Source organism: Equus caballus, chromosome 8 (genome assembly GCF_041296265.1).
Source record: "Equus caballus isolate H_3958 breed thoroughbred chromosome 8, TB-T2T, whole genome shotgun sequence".
Lineage (NCBI taxonomy): Eukaryota > Metazoa > Chordata > Mammalia > Perissodactyla > Equidae > Equus > Equus caballus.
In genome coordinates, this window is record NC_091691.1 from 42,363,540 (window position 1) to 42,388,052 (window position 24,513).

Here is a 24,513-nt window from a genome sequence, read left to right on the forward strand (position 1 = left end):
GATTGGGAAGTACTAGCCTGTAAGATCCAGCTTTTCTAAAGAGTGTCTTGATAGGAAACAAAAGTAGTGTTTTGAATTGTTCTGGATAGCCTTGTATGTTTGTGTGTGGTGTGTATAAGTATGTATGTGTGTGTAAGTATTTAGATATGTAAGCCAATATGGGCTAATAAATGAGGCTTGATTCTCAACCATTTTTCTGTCACCATACCATTTGCATGCACTGTACATCACCAGTAACATTAAGGCTTTTTTGAAAAATTCGTGAAAGTTTGAAAAATTACAGTTGTTTAATATATTGGGGTTTGGCCACCAAATTTTTGCTATTTTAAATTACAAAAATCTAAGAATTAAAATGATTAAGTAGAAATTCTTCATAGTGACAAAGATTTAGAGAAAAGATCCTTTTGCAAAGACCAAGTGGAGAGCAGGAGGAGAAGGAAGTGCCTCTGGGTTCTGTGGTTCAAGAGTTAAGATGTCTGCAAAAATTACTTATACCTCACAATATCAAATACAGGTATATTTTGTGCTTTTGAAGAACTAAAATTTTTCTCTTTTTACTAAATTGAAGCAGTACTGAAATTATGCTTTTTTATAACATACCAAAAGCTGAATTAATAAACTTCATAATTATGTTATTTAAAATTTTTCTAATATTTTAGGTTGCAGAAGTCTTACAAGTACCTCCAATGAGAGTATATGAAGTAGCAACTTTTTATACAATGTACAATCGGAAGCCAGTTGGAAAGTACCACATTCAGGTCTGCACTACTACCCCTTGCATGCTTCGAAACTCTGACAGCATACTGGAGGCCATTCAGAAAAAGCTTGGTATGGGACACATTATATTTATAACTTTTGTGAAAAATAGAATTGTCTGTCTTTCTAGATTTAACCTATTTCTACCTGATTTTTCCAACTTTTGCCATTTTATTGGATCTATACTTCACAAGTAAATTTTTGTCTTACTGTCTTTGCCCATCTTTATTTCTTTCATATTCTTCCTTAGTTCTCAGCCTCAAAACTGAGTTTTCACCTTTTTCCCCCCTAATCATTAAGTATGTTTGAAAAGGTTATAGGAGTTTTAAAGTTTTCTTTGTTTAGAAAATTAAGTTTCACTCATTGTGTGATAGTATGTGGTACATAAAAAAATCACACTTGTCCATGTATTCTTCCAGATGAGCCTTGGAACAAATAAGATATGAGAAGAGTAAGAATGCTTCAGGCAGGGAAATTTGAAATAAGATGTTATTATAGTACCATTTACAAAATTAAAAAGACGTTTTTCCATACAAAATTGCCATTGCTGCATTTACAACTGTATATATCGAATAAAGTAAAAGGAGGTATCTTTTAAATTTTGTTTGTTATTGAATATCAAGTACTTGCGTGTTGTAGAAATAGTTGGGCAGTACTGAAATAAATAAAACAGAAAGCTGAAGTCTGTTCACAATCCTGCCCCCCACCTCTCAGGTGCAAATTCTGATAATAGTTGCATATGTTAGTTTTAGATTTTATATTGTTTGATTATTTTTATTATTAAATACACAAATGTAAGATGTCTGTGTTTGCTTTTTGGTCCTTATGTTGCATAGCAAATATATATTTTTATATAAAAAATAAATATATTTATTTTGCTATGCAACATAAAGACATACTATAGCATAGTATGTATGTCTGCTTCTTTTTTCTAAGTTATTCTGCAATTACTTTAATGTTAACAAGTTTGCATACTTGTCCTATTGTATACTGAGGTTGTTTACAAGAAGTAGAATTGCTGGGTCAAAATTTTACTGTATTTTGCCAAAATGCCTTCCTTAAAGATATGAGAGTACCTGCTTTCCTCACATTCTGAATGATCTTTGACGTTAGCAGTTTCCTGAGTCTTTGCCAATTTTTTAACTGATTTTAGTAGATGTTTTTAACTGATTTTAGTAGATTATCACAATCAAAATGAAAATAATACAGTCTGATGCACTGCTATATAACAACAAACATGGGAGATAAGTCCCCTGAAATTTGATTGTTTTTAAATAAGTACACTTGAGAAATCCTTGAAACTTGTAGTATAATTATCAGAGTTGTTTTGTTTATGAAATTTAATGCTCTTAAATACTTTTTGTATACCTCTGTAATATGTTGTTCATTTTGTTTGTTTTTTTTCTTAAACCATATTGCTATTAAAATATAACCTGGTCCTCACAGTCATCATCTATATTTTTAGGAATAAAGGTTGGAGAGACCACACCTGACAAACTTTTCACTCTTATAGAGGTGGAATGTTTAGGGGCCTGTGTTAATGCACCAATGGTTCAGATAAATGACAACTACTATGTGAGTATTTCAGTTAATATAAATTAAAGCTGTATTATGTCACACTTAAAATATTTTAAATATTTGGTTTCTTGTCGTATAGATTTTGGTTTCTGAATTATTCATTTAGAAGAAACTGTTGGCATAAATATCCAGGTGGCTTTCTTTTCTTTTAGCTTTTTTTTTAAAATTTTTCCTTTTTCTCCCCAAAGGCCCCCCAGTACATAGTTGTGTATTTTTAGTTGTGGGTCCTTCTAGTTGTGGCATGTGGGATGCCGCCTCAGCATGGCCTGATGAGTGGTGCCATGTCTGAGCCCAGGATTCGAACTGGCGAATCCCTGGGCTGCCGAAGCAGAGCGTGTGAACTTAACCACTCAGCAATGGGGCCAGTCCCCATAAGGCTGTTTTTTCTGGTTTCCAAAGTTTATTAAAAATCAAAGAATAGAAAAACTTTACATAAATATATGTCAGTTTTAGCTTCCACATTATTGTCCACCAGAAGGTTTTTAAAAAAATTATTCTTAAACATTTTTGCATTTAACTGCAGGAGATAATGACACATTTAAAAACTTTTAAAGTATGAAAAATTTAATAATTTACATATACAGAAAATAACTACCAAGACTTAACAGATAACATTTTGCCACACTTACTTCCGGTGTTATTTTTATCATTATTGTCATTGTCTGTAGAAATAAGCTACAGATGCAGGTAAACCACCCCCACCCAAAATCTTACTCCTTTCCTTTCATTCCCAGAGAGAACCACTATCATAAATTTAGTGTGTATTCTTCCTGTACATGTTTTTAAACTTTTAATATATGTATCCAGCTATGCTAATATGTAATACTATATTGCTTATTTTAAAAATTTTACAGAGATGGTATCATACCTCGTTCTAAGTACTGTTTTAGCCTAATCTCACAAGTTTTGATTAGTAATATTTTTATCATTCAGTTCTAAGTATTTTTGTGTGTGTGTGTGAGGAAGATTCACCCTGAGCTTTAACATCTGTTGCCAATCCTCCTCTTCTTTTGCTTGAGGAAGCTTAGCCCTGAGCTAACATCTGTGCCAGTCTTGCTCTACTTTGTATGTGGGACACCTCCACAGCATGGCTGGTGAGTGGAGTAGGTCCGTACCAGGGATCTGAACCTGCAAACCCTGGGCTGCCGAAGCAGAGCAGGCAGAACTTTAACTGCTTAGCCACAGGGCCAGCCCCCAGTTTTAAGTATTTTTAAATTTGCATTTTGGTTTCATCTTTGACCTGTGTTTTTTTGAAGTGTTCTTAATATCCAAGTATGTGGAGTTTTCTAGTTATCCTTCTTATTTATTTATTTATTTATTTTTGAGGAAGATCAGCCCTGAGCTAACATCTGCTGCCAATCTTCCTCTTTTTGCTGAGGAAGACTGGCCCTGAGCTAACATCCATGCCCATCTTCCTCCACCCCATATGTGGGACACCTATCACAGCATGGCTTGCCAAGTGGTGCCATGTCTGCACCCAGGATCCAAACCAGTGGACCCCAGGCCGCCGAAGTGGAATGTGTGCACTTAACTGCTGCGCCACTGGGTTGGCCCCTAGTTATCGTTTTTTTTGAATTTCTTGCTACCCTAATTATGTCATGGTTTTCATTCATAATATCTCATTAGCTCATGCTTCTTAGAAATTTGTTTATGGAAATTCTTTGAGGCTTCCATTGAAGGTGTATTCTTCAAGAAGGGATTTACTTTGCTTCTCTCTTGCTCTCAGAAATACTACTGGCCCAAAAGAAAGCCCCTCTCCTTACACCCTCCTCCCTTCCCCCAATGTGTAAGGTTCTAGACTAGCAGGTTTCTTTTCTTTGAAGGACAGTTTAATTTCTACTTTACCCTTGCATTGAGGGTATAGCTTTTGGGGGTCCTTTCTATGATTTGGATGGTCTCTTGTGGCCTGGAGCTTGGTCCCTTGCTCCTCTAGGCTGTGAATCCCTGAAGCCAAGTTTGCTTGGTGTTCCACTTGTCTCCCTGGGTTTTCCTTGAGTTTCTGGCCTCTGAGTATTTCTTTCTTGCCAGCATATTGATGAAATTTAAAAGTTTTTGTTTGTTTTTAATTTTTTCCAGCATTTTTTTAGTTGTTACAACAGGAGGTTCAGTTGGGATAGCTAGTTTGCCATAATGCAGTGGAAATCTACGATTTTCTTTTTTTTTGGTGAAAAAGAGTGGTCCTGAGCTAATATCTGTTGCCAAGCTTCCTCTTTTTGCTGAGGGAGATTGGCCCTGAGCTAACATCTATGCCAGTCTTCCTCTATTTTGTATATAGGATGCTGCCACACCATGGCTGGATGAGCGGTGTGTAGGTCTGTGCCTGGGATCTGAACCTGTGAACCCCAGGCCACTGAAGTGGAGCACACTGCACCACTACACCACCAGGCTAGCCGCTACAATTTTCTTTTTAATGAAGATGAAATTCGATTCTTTGGCCTTTTAGATTTCTGGGGTGTTGTCATTCTGTAGTGATTTTCTTCATTTAGTGATCAATGATTCAAATTTCTTACCTTCTCTATTTCCCATATTTAAAAAAAAAAGTCCTTTAAAAATACAGCCATAGGGGCTGGCCCCGTGGCCGAGTGGTTAAGTTCGCGCGCTCCGCTGCAGGCGGCCCAGTGTTTTGTTGGTTCGAATCCTGGGCACGGACATGGCACTGCTCATCGAACCACGCTGGGGCGGCGTCCCACATGCCACAACTAGAGGGACCCACAACGAAGAGTATACAACTATGTACCCGGGGGCTTTGCGGAGAAAAAGGAAAAAATAAAATCTTAAAAAAAAAAAAATACAGCCATAGCTTTTCCTTTTCCCACATTTCTGCAATTTACTCATAATAATGAGGATCCAGATTTTAGCAGGAATTAGACAGTCAGGGCTTTGTATGAAGCACTGTATGTCTAAATATAGTAGCCTACAGATTTATCCAAAGATAAACATTCTTCCAGTCAGTATGGTATGGTCTTTGGCAGGGTAGTTAACTTTTATGGCCCCGAGGTGACCGGTGGATAAAATGAAATAGTCACATAAAGTTTGAATGGATTCTGCTTAGGAAAAACACAGATATCAAATACATTTTGAGGAGGGTTGCATAGATTTGAATATGGACTTGACATTTGATTTTATTAAGGAATTATTGTTAGTTAAAAGGTGTGGTAAAGGCATTGTGTTAGTTAAGAAAATGATCCTAGGCATCATCTGCTGAAGTATTAGGGGTGAAGTGTCGTGATATCTGCAACTTGCTTTCAAATGATACAGCCGAAACAAAAAAAACGCATATGTGTACATAAGGCAAATATGGCAAATTAAAAAATTGTTGGATCCAGGTGGTAAGAATATGGGTATTCATGTATAGTTTTCAAATTTTCAGAAGAAAGAGTTGGAGGGGGAATAAAATCGTTGGATGAGTTTAAAGACTCCTTCCAGCTGTGAGGTTCTGAGCATCTGCTGAACCCCAAGCAGTTTGAAAGCAGCTTTAAGATTTTATTTCTCCTTTTTCTCCCCAAAGCCCCCCGGTACATAGTTGTATATATTTTTTTTAGTTATGGGTCCTTCTAGGTGTGGCACGTGGGACACTGCCTCAGCGTGGCCTGATGAGCAGTGCCATGACCACACCCAGGATCCGAACCAGCAAAACCCTGGGCCACCAAAGCAGAGCGCGCAAACTTAACCACTCAGCCACGGGGCCAGCCCTTGAAAGCAGCTTTTTATTTTTATAAATGTTTAATCACTCAGCAAATATTAAAGGCCTTCTGTGTGGCTAGGCACTGGAATAGTGTTGAATCACGATTTCTCTAGCAAAGTACAGGTCCTACCAAACATTTTCTTAAGCACTTAATTTTGGAGGGGAAAGGGGAATATGATATGGGTTAGTCATTTTCTCTTAGTTTTATCTTGCTTATTCTGATTTGACTGTCTTTTGATTAATCCTAGGGTGCAGTTAGGCGTATGAGCGTGTATGTATGTGTTTTAATTGCATTTGTTATTTTAAATAACACAACCCTTCCTTGAGGTTAGAATTTTACATAGGTACACAGTGTATAAAATATAAAGCTGCTCTGGTTGAATTGGGGATTAGAGGGTCAGGATCATTAAAATACATGTGTCAAAAATAAATTTTTTTACCTTTTCCTTCAAAAATTAAGTGAACTTTGAAACAGTGAATTTCACCTGGGAAAGAAAGAAGATATCACTAGCGTATTACATCTATAGGTTAGGGATAGATATTAGGCATCTACTTTTAAGCTACTATGACTGCTGGTGCTAATTACTATTTGTTGTTCGCTGTTCACTCTTTTCTTCAAGGAGATAGCATTTGTTGAGCATGTGCCATGGCACTGTTCTATTTTATGTATTTTCTCATTTAATCCTCAAAAACACTGAAGTAGATTTACAAATGAAGAAACGAACTTAGGGAGGCTGAGTAACTCGTCTAAGATTACTGTCTAGTAAGTGTTAGAGCCAGGACTCATGCAGAACTGTTTCACTTCAGAGCACTACTCTGTATTGCCTCTTCATCTGCAGCTCTTACTGCATACTGCATTTAGCAGTGTACACTATACATAGGAGTTACTCAGTTGCTGCTACCTTGGTAACTAACTTATCAGCTGAGAGAGACAAACAGTAAGTTTGATATTAGGAATTTACATAGGTTTCAATAGTAGGAGGTAATCTTAATATGATATGACTTTTTGTTTTTTCTAGGAGGATCTGACACCTAAGGATATTGAAGAAATTATTGATGCACTCAAGGCTGGCACAATTCCAAAACCTGGGCCAAGGTATGCTTTTATTTCTAGATAATAAAATTTAATGGCTTAACCTAAATTAAACTAAACTTAATTTTTAAAATTTTATACTGTAAGTTCACAGGAGTTGTCAGGAGCCTTGGATAGTATCTCGACCAACTTGTCATCTAAAGCAAGAATATTTTTTTTCCTTCTAAAACCCTTCAGATAATCATTTTGTATCTACTTGAATATTTATAGAGAAGGGACAGTTACTACAAATAGAAATCTATTCCATTGTTTAAAAGTTCATACTGCCAGAAGATTGATCGAAAGTCTGTCTCCCTCTAATTTCTGCCTGAAGGTCCAATTCTGACCTTTGAACCAACAGAAGATACTTTTCATACCTCTTCCAAATGATAGCTCCTCAGGTAACTTGAAATATCGATCTTGTCTTCCTCCTATCTTCAGATGTAATATCTACAGTTGTCATTGTTTTTCCTTACATGACAGTTTTGGTCTCCCTCCTCTGTAGGGCTTCTAGTTAGCTAATGACTTTCTTAATGTGATACTTAAACAAATCCTAGTATCTGAGGTATACAGAGCAGTGCAGAGCATTGTGAGACTGTCTCCTTTGCTTTGGACATTATGCCTGTAATAATGCGGCCTAATTACATCAACTCTCACTTCAGATACATTACATCAGTAATTGCACTTACAGTCAGTCAGAATGCCTAGATCTTTTTCGGCTTAAACACTGTTTATACAGTTTGCTCCCATCGTGCAGTTGTGTTATACTAACTGCTTTTCTTTCAATTATGAACCTGAACTTTTGCTGCTAAACAAACTCCTATTCCAAATCTAAGTGTTCACATTCGCAAAATCCTCTCTTAATACTAGCAACTATTTGCATGGTTTTATAGTTATAATCCCTTTGTATTTTTTTCTGCTCATGTCATGTAAAAATTTCCTTCTCTCAACATATTTGTAGGTTTTAATGGCCATATAGTATTCTAATGTATTAAAAGAACTATGGTGTGTCCTTTGTTCTTCTGTTTAAAAATATATTTTTCTACTTTTTGTTATAAGTAACAATTCCCTGAAGTTGAATTATTAGGTCCTAGGGTATGAGTGGTGCTGTAGTCTGCACTTTAGAAGTATTCACTCATTGTTCTGGCAGGCTAATAAGTCTACCTAATAAGAAAAACAGATCAACTCAAGATAAGTTTAGTAAAGGCAAGCTGGCCCCTACTGACTATTACTTTCCTTTCTAAGAAACATGCTTCTTTTAACACTTGAATTTGCTTAAAGAAGTTTGACATTCTCTTCCTAGTTCCTCACTTTCTTGGGCTACACTTAACATTTTTAGGGGTAATTTCCATTGTGAAGAATCATTCTCCTTTATGGAGGCTACTGAAGTGAAACCTTTTGTTATTTAACATCACAATATCTTTCTCAGCCACTGGTCCTTTTCCTTACTTAACCTTGCTTTAAATGTAGCCTCCCTCGCCCACCCCCCCCACCCCCCCACCGACAAAGTCCATAATATTTTCCACAAACTTCACTTGCTTTTTTAGGACTCAGATCTTTTAAAATAAGTTTATGCTATTCTTGTATTTGTTCTTAAACCCATAACTTTCAACTTTTGGGTAGAAAAATAAAGCAGCGTTAGGGTTTAGAGAATGGGGGTAAATTTAGTCAGGAGAGGACTCGCTGAGGTAATCTTTGAGCCATTACCTGAATGATAAAGCCCAAAGGAACCACATAAAGAACTGGACGAATGATGTTCCAGGGAGGGGAAAGAAGATGTATTAAGGTCCTGGATGAAAAATAAGATGACAGTATGGTTGCAGTGAGGTGATCAAGGAGGAAAGTGGTGGAAGTGGTCAGAGATGTAGGTAGGGGCCCAGAAAAGTAATTTGGGTTGAATCCTAAATATAATAAAGAGCTGTTGTTGGAATGTTTTTTCAGTAGGGAATGATACGAGTGATCTTGTTAAAATTCTCGTCCTAATTGCTGTGTTGAGAACTGTTTAAACTTAGCGCATGTTGTGAGGCAGAGGGATCATGAGTGGTTTCTAGCTTTTTGGTCTGAGCACCTCAGTAGTTCATTTAACTAAAATGGAGAGGATTGGGGTAGAGCAAGTTTTGGGGAAAAAGGTCACTTTGTTTTGGACATGTTAAGTTTGAGATGCCTACTAAAGATCCATGATAGTTGCTGAAAGGTAGATATGAGCCTGAAATTTAGGGAATAGATTATGGCTGGAAATATGAATTGAGGATTCATCAGTTATTATAGATGGTATTTAAAGCTGTAAGTCTTGAGAGGTTATCAGGGGTGAAATTAGAGTTTGTTGTTGTTTTTAATATAGGAGATTCTATAACATCATTGTATTTTAACATTAATAAACAGGAACTAAGTACCACACACAGTTAAGTATTTCAGAATCTGGGGCCAGCCCTGTGGCCGAGTGGTTAAGTTCACGTGCTCCAGCTTCGGTGGCCCAGGGTTTCGCTGGTTCGGATCCTGGGCGCAGACATGGCAGCACTCATCAGGCCATGCCGAGGCGGCATCCCACATGCCACAACCAGAAGGACCCACAACTAAAAATATACAACTACGTACTGGGGGGGGGGGGGGGCTTTGGGGAGAAAAAGGAAAAATAAAATCTTTAAAAAAAAACAAACGTATTTCAGCATCTAATAATAATAAAGATGTTGCTTATCAGTAATTGTAAATAGTTCTTCACTGGGATTTTTTTGACAGTGTTCTAGATTTGAGCCAAAGACTTTAGATTATTAGTTTCTGAACCTCTTTTTATTTCCTACTTATCACCTTTTACTTAAAAAGCAGAGATAAATCTACTTATTTTTCAATAATTGCAAAGCATCCACCAATGATGTGTGTAAAGATTGTGTTTTGACATGGTATAATAGTAGAATGTCTTCCCACATTTGAAAACAATAACTTTCTCTCCTTCCCCAAGTTAATTTCTTGGATGTAAAGGATAATGAGAGAGACTGATGATAGTAACAACCACACTGTAGTTATAGTTATTTAAAATTAACTGACACTGGCTAATTCCTTTTTATTAGTATTTTTATAATAATGCTCTTTGCTCACACATTTGAAAGAGGTGCTCATCGTTAGTCTTTGAGTAATGAGAGCAATTAAACCGGTGCAATAGTGACTGATTACTGAGTACCACTATCAGGTCTACCCTGGCCAAAATTAGTAAAAGATTGATGTCTCTATGTGGTTCAAAACTGCTTTTTTATTATTTTTTGTAAACAATGGCTAGAAAGAAAATAGTTGTGTGCTTTGTGCGATTGTTCTTATTTTCAATTAAAGTATTGAAAACTTCTAAACCTGCTTGCAAATTACTAATTACTAGGTTTTTTTTTAGTATGGATTAGCAAAAACTAATTTTAAATCCAATTTGAATTCTTCATATTTAGTTTTATAAAGATATCTTAAATTTTGCAGAATTCTGTCGAGTGCAGATAATATCTGAAATTTAAAAAATATATAAGTAGGCTACAAAATATATATACAAAAAATACAGGTGGTTGCTGTTGGATAACTAGACAATAAAGTCACTTTTGGTTTTTTATATTAAAAATAGGGGCAGAGGGGGATATATCTTAGCAATATGAAAAAGATAAGCACTCAACTTTCATAAAGTACTTTTTTAAGCCATAAAAAATATACAGAGCCAACCCTGATGGCCTAGTGGTTAAAATTCAGTGCTCACTACTTGGGCGGCCTGGGTTCACTTCCTGGTCACAGAACCACACCACTTGTCTGTCAGTTGCCACACTGTGGTGGTGGCTCATGTAGAAGAACTAGAACAACTTACAACTAGGATATACAACTATGTACTGGGGGATTAGGGAGGAAAAAAAAGAGGAACTTTGGCAACAGATGTTACCTCAGGGCAAATCTTTCCCTGCAAAAAAAAAAAAAAAATACAGCAAGGCCAATTTTTCTAGAATGCAAATGAGTTAAAGTAATGAATGTACAAATAGTGTTGCAATGGCTGAAAAAACAGGTTTACCTTTTGAATTGTAATGAAGAGAGCAAAGTAATTAATGGATGGCATTTTAAGCATAATGTATCAGGGAAATAGTTTTTGCGTTTTATTCAGTGACAACCTGACTGTAAATTGTGGTTGTCAATGGATAAGGCCAGATCACTGCCTCTCTGGAGTGTTCTGTGACTTGTATACAGATAAAAGGAGTAGATCAAAGAAAGTTTGTGGCCTTTACTGGGGGATTTTACAGCCTTTATAATATTTTAATGCAGGCAGACTTAACAGACCACTGGAAGTATGTCATGGGACTGTAATTTCATGGAACAAACTTTAGGAAACTGGACCAGATTATTCTTCAAATTACTTTCTTATATAAAATTCCATAATCCTGTGAAGAGCTCAGGCAGTGTACATGATTAATTCTCCCATTTATTGTCCCAGAAACTTCAGTTTTTATAATCTTCCTAAATTGGTACTTTCTCTTGCTAAAGAGGGTAGCTGAGCTTAAACCACAAGAGGGAACCTAGTAAAGGAGGAGAAGAAAGGTTCTCCAAAATAAATTCATTTCATTGGCAGTTAAAGAGCAGCAGGAGTACCTGTGTTACCAGGTAACATAAAAAAAATTACAGGGGCCAGCCTGGTGGCACAGTAGTAAAGTTCGTGTGCTGTGCTTCAGTGGCATGGGGTTTGCAGATTCAGATTCTGGGCACAAACCTACACACTGCTCATCAAGCCATGCTGTGGCAGTGTCCCACGTACAAAATAGAGGAAGATTGGCACAGATGTTAGCTCAGGGACAATCTTCTTCAAGCAACAAGAGGAAGATGGGCAGTGGATGATAGCTCAGGCCAGTCTTCCTCACCAACAGCAACAAAAACAAACCAAAACAACAAAGCCAGAGCCAAATACTTGTTTTTTATTAAAGTTAAATCATTTGGCCACTTACCCTACATTAGTTTTAGGCTCTGACAGATAGTACACAGTGATTGCTTTTTGACCTGGTTTTCATAGTGAACCTAACTACAAATATATTAACTAATTTCTGGCTTTGTAGGCATTCTTTGTTACAATATGCTACTTAGTTACTTGCATTATATAATGTAATAGCTTGAAAGATGTTATAAATGATTATGTTGTGTCATTTTCCTGTCCCCTCAACAAAAAATTATTTCCTAGGGCTCTAAAAACACTTATAAGATTGATGACGTAATGTGAAGGACAAAGCCAGAGGGAGTAAAAAGATACAAATTGAACAAACTCTTCAGCTAAAATTTGTGGCAGGAACAAGGTAAATGAACAAAGCCAGGGAATAGGAGTAGGTGCTGAGCTGGGCTCTAATGACAGAGGTCAGACAGGGCAGAGGTTGAGCGATTACCTGGCAACGTATGTGTGGGGGTGAAAAAAAGACAGGTTCTTCTACTTCTCTGCTGCCTCTCTTCATAGATTCCTACATAAGGACCTGTTCTTGTTTTCTTTTCTTTGAGGTTGTGGTAGCCACCCAGATCTGGAACCTGTTTTTGAAAAAGTAATACTACTAATATAGCCTTTAAAAACATAAATAAAAATAGATTTTGTCTTCACTGCTTCTAAGGGACATCCTCCCAAATCTTCAGATTTCTCAAGGAATCTAATTTCTGTTTTTCCAAGTATAGTGTGTAAGTGTGTATGTATTCCCTTCTGTTCACTGTGACAGTGAATCTCAATCTAAATAAAATTCAAATATAAGAAGAATAAATGTAGTGCTTTAGTTTATGAAGACATGATTTTAAAAATGTCCTCTGGGGGTTGGGTTATTTTGCCATAGTTCTTAACTCTGTTCCTTGGGCAGATGCTGAATTCTCCAAGCCTTGGTTTCTGTATCTGTAAAATAAGGCCAGAATTACTTGTCTGATGGCATTGTTGTAAAGAGTAAATGAGCTAATAATTTTATACACTGCTCAATAAATGGGAACCAGTATTAGTGTTATTTTTTATAATTTGCATATTTATGGTGAATTTTGGTATGTCAGTTTTCATACTTATCTTTAGGATGAGAAAATTTTGCAGTAGTTGAAATGTTTGGATTAAATAATCTATGCTAGTTCTTGGGGGAAAAAAAGGGCTGTTGTGAGGTAACAATTACAATTTTTTTTAAGTAAAGATTTATAAATGTTAATCATTAATAGTCAATTTAATGTTACTTGCTTTTCTTTTTAGGAGTGGACGTTTCTCTTGTGAGCCAGCTGGGGGTCTTACCTCTTTGACTGAACCACCCAAAGGACCTGGCTTTGGTTTGCAAGCAGGCCTTTAATTTATATTCATCTGTAAATATGTCACTGGAGAAATAAAATATGAATCTCCTATCTCCATAAGTGTTTTATATTTGTTCATTTTGATCTATGAACATCTTGGTGGTAACCTAGCAACTTGCAGCTGTAAGTACCATGTCAAAACTTAAGAGCACCATTTTAAAGTCTTCTGTCTATGGCTAACAATGAAGACATGACTCCATAATCTAGTTAACAGTTACTGCAACATCATTTATTCTCAACTGCCAGATGACTTTTTTCAATATTAGGTTATTGTGAGGTAAAAATTTTGTCAAATTTCAAATACATTTTGCTTTCCCATCTTTACGCATAGCCAAGTCCTAAGTTAACATGTTCTTTCTGTCAATCTGATTTATGTCAGTACCCCTTGAAACATTTTTATATTTACAGCACATAATTTGTTCAACTGGTAAGTGACACCTTAAGCAGACTGTAGGTATAAGGAGGATAAGGTAGTTATCTCTAGAAGTACTGCTTATCATTTTTAAAGAAGGAATATACAAAATATTTTGACATCCTTGGCTATTCTGATAGTGCAAGTATACAAAAATTAATTGGGTGAAGAAATTGGAAGTACAATCTGAGTTGGAAAGATCAGTAGATATGCAAAATATACTCTTCGGTTGAATGCATGTTACTACTTAGAAGGATAAAACCTTTTGCATATTATATCCAGTTCAAGAAACTAGCTATAGTACATTAGTTTTGTAAGTTGAAAAAAAATTAATAGCCAGCTTTAATGGCGGGATAAATCTAAACTAATCCATTTGTTTCAGGATTTCTCAAAGTCACTGTTTGGCCTTGTTCTTGTGACAGACTAATCACTAGTAATCATGATGCTTAAAAACATGATTATTTTTAAGAATGTCTTTAAAAATTTGTTTTTGTTTTTACGTGAGAAGGTAAACAATAACACTAATTTTAAAAGTGATACAAAAAGTTAACACAATGAAAATGCCTCCCTTCTACTCTAGAGCCCTCGACCTTCTTCCCATAAGCAACTACTTTTACAGTTATTTTTATCCCTTTTTAAAAAGTCTGTACATTTTGACTGTCTTCTCTTTGTTAACCCATTAAGCCTTTTATTTAAAATCATGAAAAAACACAGGTATTCCTTTAAATTAATGCTTCTGTTGTCTTTTGTAAAAATGCTTTACACTTTGACATAAAAAAATTCTTTTTTAAATAGAAATAAAGGGAGGTTTCAAATACTGGGTGAAAAAACAAAGTCATGTATTAAGGATGTGCACTGGTTGTCAGTTTTTATGTCATATCTTAGAAGTAGAAAATTAATTTTAGGTCATTATAATTATAGGCAACTTATACCATTATCAAAACATATTCTATATTTCTTAGATCATACCTTACGTTGTACTGCAGTGGTATACATTAGGATTTTGAGTTGTCTTGCTTAATTTTTTTGCCCATTCTTTTTGAAAATCCTGTCAATTTTACCACAAGAGCACTGATTTTAATGATAGTTTCCCAGCTTTTAAAAACAGCTGGCAGGTAAAATTTCATTACAGTAATCTAAGATGGTTCCAAAATGTATATGAACACGCTGATTAAAATTTCCTTGCCAGTTTTCGGGAGCTGAAATGACAGATCCCAGCCTATTTCTCAAACCAGTAGGGAGAGGCAGTATTATGTGTTTACCACCAGTTTTCTCCCTCGTTTCCTCTTCTCAGTTCCTAATTCTAGACTGTTTTTAAAAAGAGGGTATTTGAGGAGGAAATTTGCTTATTGCTGTTTAATGGCAACAGTAAACTAACAAACAATTCAACTTTTCATTCTCCCTACTGGCAAAGGATCTAATACCTGGGGTTTTTCTGTTTCTTTTTGGAGCAGCTACTGAAAGTTCCTAGGGAAAGCTACTGATTGCTCAGAATTGCTTGCTGTAACTGGATGGAACCACTGCTTAAGAAAATCCTACAGCACATAATAAAGTACTAAGAGTATTCACTGCAAAGACATTACATCTGTATAGACTAAGTCATATGATAAGCTATGATCTGAGATTGTATTTTTCATTTTTTACATTCACCTTCCTGAAATATGGCAGGATTTTTTGAATTATCTGATTTAACTTGACAGTGTAGCAAAGCATAATAGTAGTTGATGCTAAAGGTGTGAAAAATAAGCTGGAAAGAAAAGTTTTGCAGAATGGCATCTACTTCAGATATCAAATATACACGTTTTTAAGTGTCTATTAGTAATAACCTTAAATATGATAAAACTTAACTTTGGCTAAGAGTGATATTTAATGCTTGGGGTCCTTGACCTTCTAGTACTATTTTTTTTTAACTTTTTTTTTTTGAGGAAGATCAGCCTTGAGCTAACATCTGCTGCCAATCCTCCTCTGTTTGCTGAGGAAGACTAGCCCTGAGCTAACCTCCGTGCCAGTCTTCCTGTATTTTATACGTGGGATGCCTATCACAGCATGGCTTTTTGCCAAGCGGTGCCATGTCCGCACCCGGGATCCGAACCGGCTAACCCCGGGCTGCCGAGAAGCAGAATGTGTGAACTTAACCACTGCACCATAGGGCTGGCCCCCTAGTACTATTTAAAAAACATATTTTACCCACTTGCTGAAAATGGATTCCAGGACTTGAGCCAACAAAAGACAAGGTTATACAATTAAAAGCCTTAGCAGCTTACTAGTCAACTAGCTTGTGGATATAAACTAGTTTTCTTCAGTCTTCTTTTGAGACCTCTATCCATAAAATCTACAATAAGAATTAATTTCTTGATTCATACTTCTAGCTTCACATTGCAAAGGAAAATGAGCTCCTCTTGCCTTCATAAGTTTCATTTGGATCTTTCAAATAACAAATTGTGGCTGATTTATAATTTGCCACAAATGATCTTGGAAGGCAGGTATACTAACCACTATACCACCAACGCTACCACATAGAATCTTAATAGGAGCTTCATTTAAAAAACTTTTTGCAACTTGATGAATTCTACAATGAACTTTTAACAGGCAGTATCCTATTGAGCGTGGTCAATACAGTGCCCTCGATCACAACTGCCTTATGAGTCTTTCATGTATTCAGTGATTTTAAGTAGTAACAAGGTTGTGGATATAGCTGTTGACATAAATTATTTCAGAAAATCCAAGATTAGCTACCTTTCAACTTTGAAGCGAGGCGCTAAACTCCTATAGAAAGAGCTACTGCCATCAATACTAACTGACCTCCTCCCTGTGACAGTGAGTTAAATGGGAACCAACTCAATGACTTGAAGAGATGTCAGAATGTGTTAAATTTTTAGTGGATTTCTTTTTTTCTTTATATTTCATGCCATAAATATCCAAATTAAATATAACTATTCCAACTCTAGCCACAAGGTGCTCTCTCACTATTCACACAACCTAATGTTTTATAGGTGGGAGAAATCGGTAAACTAGGAAAGGAAAAAAAGTGATCTTTAATGAAGTTTATGCTTTATATAGTAACCTGTTGGGATTTAGCGTTCTCTGCCAACTCTGAAATGTCACGTCATCTACTGTGGTGAGTGACAAATTTGTAACTGCATTCATTGTCACAAATGAGTGCTGTAATTTAGAGGCTTCAACTAACAATGAGGGAGACGATCGTTTCCCTTCAATTATGTAACCCCTTTGGTAGTCGAATAAGGACATGTACAAACTGTTGCATATTAACCTCGATGTAAATTAAAAGCATCCAGCAAAAAGGCAGAGTACCGCAGCTGGAAGGTCGAGAGAGTCAGTTTTCCTCAACACACTCTTCTGCAGTACCTGAGCAGTTCCCTCTGAAACACTACCTCGGATGCGGAAAATGCACTTAAATTTCTCTAAAAAGGTCATGCGAAGTGTGAATGAAAGAGGGCGTACTGTGGCGTCCGTGCCGTCCCCACGGCAGCTGCCCGTTAACGTGCTTTCGGGACGGGTCCCCGGGCCCCGCCTGGCGCAGCCGAGGGCGGGCGCCGCGACCCTTCCCGGGGCGCGTCCGGGTCCCCGGGCTCCGGCGCAGGTGCCGCCCGCCGGGGCGCAGGCGCACTGCGGCGCCGACACCGCGCCCCCGCCCGCGCCTCTCCGACGCGCCGGGGCAGCCGGCCGCGGCCGCAAGCTCGGGGGAAGGCCGCCTCTGCCTCAAGCCTAGCTCGCAGCACCGTTCCACCGGTGCCGAGCTCACGAACTCGTCCACCCACCCCTGTAAAAATAACATGCGAATACCCTATGTAGAGTCTCTCTTCATTGCCGCCGCCGCCGCCGCCGCCATTTCCAGAAGTTTCCAGTCACATCCACCGCCACGGTCGCCGCAGAAAGTGACTGCAGAGCCCCCTGGCCCGGCAGCGGCAGCGGTGCTTCCTGGCTGCTCCCTCGCTCAGCCTTTGGCTCCCCCTCCCTTCTCGGGCTGCGGACGCGAAGGGGAGGCGGTGAGACTCGGGGGGGTAGAGAGGGTAGAGCACCGAGGGAGGAGTTCCGGCCCGCACCCCCGCCGCCTCCACTTGGTACGTCCCGACGCCCCGCCCCGCGGCTGGGGAAGCTTCCCGTAGAGCTGAAAGAGCGGCGGGCGCCGGGGGCGGGGCGGTCACGCCGCCCGTCCCGTGCCCGCCGAGTCACGTGCCCGTGCCACAGCCAATCGCCAGGCGGCGCTGCCTGGGAGCGAGGAGGCTGTGGTGAGAGACGGACCAGACCGGAGATGTTTTCAAGCCCGGCCTCGGCGGCGTTCGTGGCGGTTGCAGCGGCGACGAAGACAACGACAGCGACGGCAACGCTGAGGCACTCGTTCAGGGGGTAAACCCTCCTGCGCCGGCCGTGCCGCGGGTCCGTGCGGGCGAGGGGGGCGTGGCGACAGGCGAGGAGGAAGGAGGGCGCGGTTTCGAGCCCCGTCCCCGGCGCCTGGGAGGAGACCCCTCGGTTCCGCGCCGCTCGCGTCCTCCCTCCCCAGAGCAAGGTAGGGGACGCGCCCTGCCCGCCCCGCCCCGCGCCGCCCGCTGGCCCGCCCGCCCGCGGCCCCGCCGGCCCGGGGGTGACAGGCGCTCGTGGCCCCGGCGCGGGCCCGCCCGCCGCCGCCGCCGGCCTCCAGGAGCCCCGAGGAGCCGCGGCGCCGCCGCAGCTGCCCGCGGGGCGGGGGGCGGGCGGGGCGGGGGACTCGGCGGGCCGGGCCGCCGCCGCCTCCCGGAACATGGCGGGGCCGGGAGGAGCGTGTGCGTGCGAGTGTGCGCGGCCCGAGAGGGCGCCGCCGGCATGCCGCGCCGGGCCCGGCGGGCGGGGCGGACGGGGGCCGGCGGCCGGGGAGGGGGCGCGGGCAGCGGGGAGCCGCCGCCCGCGTCGTCGAGGAGGGAGGGCGCCCGCGCCGCGGTGCTGTCCCGGCGGCCGCCGGCCGGTGCCTCCGCGGGCGGCCGGCGAGCGCCGGTTCGGGTGACGTGCGCAGAGCCTGGGAGCCGTCAGGTCCTCTGCTCGCTTTGAGGGCACTGTGGTGTGTGACGCATCCTCGAGGATCCCAAAGCGCTGGAGAAACGGTGGTACAAAGAGGTTACGGAAGCCCGGCTGACAGCTGTTTTGATAGTAACAGTAAGAACAGTTCGCGGTGGGAAGTTAACACTGTTGCAGCAGTTGAAGGCGTAGGGCACGTTTTAAGCAGTGTGGTGGTCGGGATGGTCCTTTCCAGTGGACGCCCGCGGCTGAAGCGCGAACGCGGGTCAAGTGGGTTGCAGATCTAGTGATTGTCACGTTTCGGAATTAGCTCTAATCCTCAAGTTGAAACGAACCTGTGTTCTCAGTCATCGGTTCCCTTTTAATTTTGAGACGGCTCATGTGAATTATAGAGGAAGGCGAACTAGTAAAATAGGTATTTTAAAATAAATTGACTTTATGAAAAACATGCTCAAGTAGGTTGTTAAAAATCTTGGGCACTCATCTGTTTCAGTTTCTTCAATCGTTGTACAAAGGCTTTCCTGGAGATTAGCTCAGAACTGGCAGAACATATGCTCTATTGGTGCCAAGTGGCTTAAAAACAAAATGAGATGGTGTCGAACACTGTAAGATCGAGTCGTAAGTGTTAATTGGTATTCGTGGAAAGAAAAGAGTAAAAGGCAGGATGCCTTTAATATCCTTAATCGTTATAGTTTCCATAGTTGTTAGAATGGTTTTGTGAACAGCCGGAGCTGGGAAAATGGAAATCTCTTGGTGTGTATTCCGTGAAGAATATTTGAGGAAGAGTAGAGAAAACAAAAATATTCACATGAGGAAAGAACTTAGTAGGTGAAAATATGTTGTGCGGTCTCTGGTTTTAGTTCTTTAATATCAGGAAGAGGGGGAAAAGCTTGAGTTTTGTTTGGAGAGGACTGCCGAATCAGTGGAATGAATTTAAAAGGAAGATGTTTTTATCAGAATGCTTATATGTTACTTTTTTTTAAATAGAAGTTGTTGAAAAATGTGACTGATACTCTTCTGATGTAGATTGGAGAAATGGTAGTCAATAGGGATATTTGGAAAACACTCCTTTGGAAAGAGGTTTTTATTCTCAAGAAGATTCAATTTCTTGGTATTAGTTGACTAGTTTTCTATAAACCATTCTTATGTTTTAAGAGCCTTATTTGAGTCTAAAAAAAGAATGATTAGTGAGAGTAATCATTTCCATCATAGTCCATAAGAGGTTTGGGCCGCTTTCTATATATAAGCTTGATAATGCTGAAGCAACATCTGTCAGATAAGCATGAAGAATTTGTCCAGTAATTGCAATAGGTTGCTTAAGAGCTATTGACGCTACTTTCTGACATGGAACTTGTTGCTAAAACTAACATCAGTATGTGTTTCTAAAATGCCTGTACTCTGTAGTAAAGAGCACAGTCTTGGAGATTTATCCTTAGAACTGGAAGGGACCTCAAAATTTCTAATCCATTTCCCTCATGTTACAGATGAAAATATAAAGGCCTGGAAAGGTGAAATGATTTACTGAAGTTTGCACAGCTAGTTAAAACAGTCTGTGGTTTGGGCCTAAAGATTTCTATGAAGATACTAATTTGCCTCTTTCTTTAAGAAGTAGCTTTATGGAGTAGTGGAGAGAACATTGAAATGTGAGAGGGCCTGGGTTTAAATTCTTGATTTGTCATTTCCTAACTGTGGTTTTTGACAAATCACGTTAACTCCCAGAACCTTGCTTTCTTAATCTACAAAGAATAATTTTCCTACATATTTTACAGGGTTGTGGAATGGAATAAATGTGATTACATATAGAAAGCACATTGAATACTACAGACTTTTATACATATAAAAAGTGGTAATATTATTTTTAAAGTAGATACAGTTCTTATTCTGTAACAAGGTGTCTAGATCCCTAGGTTTTTGCTTAGTCTTAGCTTTATTGTTTTCAGCACCTGCTGATTATAGCTCCCTGTAGATGCATTTTCTGATCCCCACTTAGTTCTAATCTTAGTAAAGCCTCTTATGAACATTTTAAATATTGCAGTTGTTAGAGCCAGACTTTCTTTGGAGCATATGAAGTTTCTTCATATAGCATTTGAAAACATTATCTTATACACTCATGCATGCATAATTTATCTGTTTCATTAACAGACAGTGGCTTTTTAAAAGTAATAGTGAAAGTATCTTAATTGCAATGTTAATTTGTTGCTAGTTTTTAGAAATGGCAATAACAGGAGATAATTTCCTGTATAAACTCAGCTTTGAATAGTTCATCTTAAGGTTATCTTGTAGATTTAAAATACATTGAAGTGTTAAGGCAGCGTGTGTTGACTTTTGCTGCTGTTTGAAGACCTTTTCTTCTAGCGCTTTGAATTGGTAGTACTGGAAACCAATATATCAGTATTGTATTGCGTAGATTATTTGTAACCTTGAAGCTAAAGATTATGACAAACATTTGTTGAGCACTTAGAATATGCATGTATCTGCTTCAAAGTTTTAAGTGAAATATTTCAGATAATTTTCACAGCAACCTTGTGAAACAGATGCTATTATTATTCTAACATATGGCTGAGGAAAATGGGGCTTTGAATGGTTATATGATGTGTAGATAGATATTCATAGACCTAAAAAAGTGACGGACTCTGTTGTCCCCATTCTTAACCATTTCTCAGTGCTCTGCCTCTCATTAATAAGTGTGTTTAGTTGATTTTGAAATGTTTTAAGGCAATGTTTCTTAAGTTTATACTTTGTGAAAAATGTTTGGGGGCCAACTATTCCACCTTCTGTGTTGGTCAAAAAACAAAAAGAAAATACCTTATGAGAATCATGGAAGATAGGCTGGCAAGCCTTTCTATGAGATGCTGATATAGTTGGGTTTTTTTCCTGTTAATTGTCAGAAGCAAATTATTCTCACCAGTTACAGGAGGACTACAGTTGTTAACATTGTAAGAGGCTGTTCTAACAAACTCCATCTTGATATTGATGTTATTGTTCTAAAGAAACATACCTTAATCAGAGTGAATGAACAGAAAAGATAACTTACCAAACTCACTTAGGCCTTTTGTATGAACGAATAGATCCAGCAATAGTAAATTTAAGTTTATCCAGCTTAGAAGATAGCATCCAAGACTGGGTTTTCTGATTAGTGAGACCCTCTAAAATTCTAAGAAGTTCAACTTCAAACTTAACTTCTTAGAAAATTAAGTTTAAACACAGAAGTGCTTCCAAATTGAGACAAGTAGAAGAGGTAAATTACAAAGTTGCAAGTTATAAGGTGGAAATCGTTTCTTTTTCTTTGGCATTTAAAAATTGTCTTTTTTGGCCAATCTTTTAACATTATTTATTGCACTAAAATTGTTTCAAAATATGTAGTAGTTTGCTTTTCTGGTTATCAGTTTGTATTTGGGTCATAATTAAAGGAAAAGTCACAAGTATTAGTGATAAATATCTTATTTTTAAACTACCTTACTGCTTGAAAGAGTTGTGAGAGAGCCCTGCAGCTTCTCAGATTTCAGATTGTTCTTCCTTCTGCGTAAGGGTTTTGTCCGCATTCTGACATCTAAGAGAGTACAAAAACCGTGCATGTGTGGCTTTCTCTTCCTAGAAATAGCTGTATTGACGGGATAAAAGATGATAGTACGTTAAAAATTATGATGCTTTGTAGTTCATGAAGTAATTTTTGCATCTGATCTCTTTTGAATTTCACAGTGACTCTGAGTTGGTAAAATCGTGGCTAATCGAATGATATTGAATCTTAGATAGGATCCAGGTTAAAATTCTCTGGAGTAATGCTAGACTCCTTTGAAATTCACTTATGAAAGAGAAGCATTAGCTTCTAAAGGACAAGGAAAGAAACACATGTACTTTTATTCTCTTCCATCAAAACCACATTGTACACAGCTTTCTTTCTATTCTTTTCTACCACTTCTGAAACTTAAGCAGGGTAGAAGTCAATACTAAAAACGTTCTTTACACCACTTTACTAATTAGTGGTGATTTTAATGATGTTAAAGACGGTTAGGTGAGAAAATTAAACTTTTACACAATGGTGCCAGCCCCATGGCCGAGTGGTTAAATTCACTCCCTCTGCTGTGGCGGCCCAGGGTTTCACCAGTTTGAATGCTGGGCGCGGACCTGGCACCGCTCATCAGGCCATGCTGAGGTGGCATCCCATATGCCACAACTAGAAGAACCCACAACTAAGAATATACAACTATGTACTGGGGGGCTTTGGGGAGAAAAAGGAAAAAAATAAAATCTTTAAAAAAAAAAAAGTTTTTACGCAATGTTTCCTACTGTAATTTGCACAAAAATATTATAACTAGAAATAAAGCCTTGGCTTGCATTCCAGTGTTCTATATGAAAGTCTTGCAACCTCTGAGTTAAAGTAAGTCCTTTTTACCAGAATTTGATTTTGACTATTTGGAAGTTTCTTGGTGATCAATTAAGAGAACTTCTTTAGGTACTGTTAGATGCTTTCGTATATGTTATCTTAATATGTGATGAGAGTAGATATCTTACATATCTAGTTATGAAAATACTTCTAAAAGTTGTCACTGGAATGTCTCCAACACTAGATGTGGTTATTCAAGAACTAACTTCGAAATTTGTTATTTAAATGTAATTCTATTACTTGGAGAGAGATTTTTTCTTAACATCAACCCAATTCATTCATAGATTTATAGTTGAGGTGATCACCCGTTAGTGGTTATTCAATCTTCAGAGCTTATCCCTTGTCTTCCAGGATCCATAAAAACATCCCTAGAATGAAGATGCGTGTTCTCTTTAAGCTGCAGTTGAACAGGACAAAAAATACCTCTTTACCAAGTTTGTTTGTCCTCACGTTATTGAAAGTAAATAGGAATGTTTGACAGCAGATTGGCTTACTGGTTCTTCATTTCCTTTGTCCTTTCCCACTTCGCCGTTCCTCCTCCTCTTTCAGGCGATAGTGCTCTCTTGCTTTGCAAACACCCAGTAAAAATAAATCTGTACCTATCTGTTGTTGGTCAACAATTTAAATTTGTGTTATTAAATTTAAATTACATTACCACTTTCATTTTACATTTTAAGGCTTTTATCTTTTATTGTGGTTATGAATGTATTTGATTTTAGCTACAGGAATTTGGATCATGGGCTAATACACGGGCAAATAATCATTTGCATTTTCTCTTCTGTGAATTGATACATGTTATCCTTTGGCCATTTTTCTCTCTTCTTTGTTGCTTCTTATTCAAAACTTGTGGGAGTGGCCAATCAAAAATTTAAACAATTTTTAAACCATTTTTATTAGGGTTTTTAGATTTCAAAAGTAATATATGCTTATTGTTAAAATAAAAATTATATAATAAAAGGGTTAATAGTTCTCCAGCCTCCCCTTATGGATATTCTTTTATATTAGAGATTATTAATCTGTGTGTTATATGTTATAAATGTTTTTCCTAATCATTTATTTTCTGAATTAAAACTTTTTTGTTGTTGTTGTTGAGGAAGATTCTCCCTGAACTAACATCTGTTACCAATCCTCCTCTTTTTGCTTGAGGAAGATTGTCACTGAGCTAACATCTGTGCCAGTGTTCCTCTGTTTTGTATGTGGGACACGGTCACAGCATGGCTTGCTGGAGTGGTGTGTAGGTCCATGACCAGGATCCAAAACTGCAAACCCTGGGCTACTGAAGCAGAGCACACAAACTTAACCACTATGCCACTGGGCTGGCC

At 38.7% G+C, this 24,513-nt stretch overlaps 2 protein-coding genes across 14 annotated transcripts in view; both read left to right on the forward strand.

Annotated features, from left to right (window-relative positions):
- Window positions 1–13,442, forward strand: part of NDUFV2 (NADH:ubiquinone oxidoreductase core subunit V2) — a 33,192-nt gene extending 19,750 nt beyond the window's left edge. Inside the window, exons 5-8 of the mRNA XM_023647454.2 lie at window positions 660–828; window positions 2,222–2,331; window positions 7,039–7,115; window positions 13,291–13,442. Of these exons, the coding sequence (XP_023503222.1) occupies window positions 660–828; window positions 2,222–2,331; window positions 7,039–7,115; window positions 13,291–13,384 (450 nt within the window). The 3' untranslated portion in view covers window positions 13,385–13,442. The remainder of the gene's footprint in view (window positions 1–659; window positions 829–2,221; window positions 2,332–7,038; window positions 7,116–13,290) is intronic.
- A 4,466-nt stretch (window positions 13,443–17,908) lies between these two features.
- The window catches only part of ANKRD12 (ankyrin repeat domain 12), a 137,641-nt gene continuing 131,036 nt past the window's right edge, over window positions 17,909–24,513 (forward strand). For 3 of the 13 annotated variants that reach the window (XM_023647451.2, XM_070220582.1, XM_070220577.1), the window contains exon 1: window positions 18,025–18,165. The gene's annotated coding sequence lies outside the window, so the exon portion shown is untranslated. Of the gene's footprint in view, window positions 18,326–18,684; window positions 18,946–24,513 lie in introns of those variants that run through there. The other 10 variants (XM_070220583.1, XM_070220580.1, XM_070220581.1 and 7 more) reach the window with 7 other exon arrangements.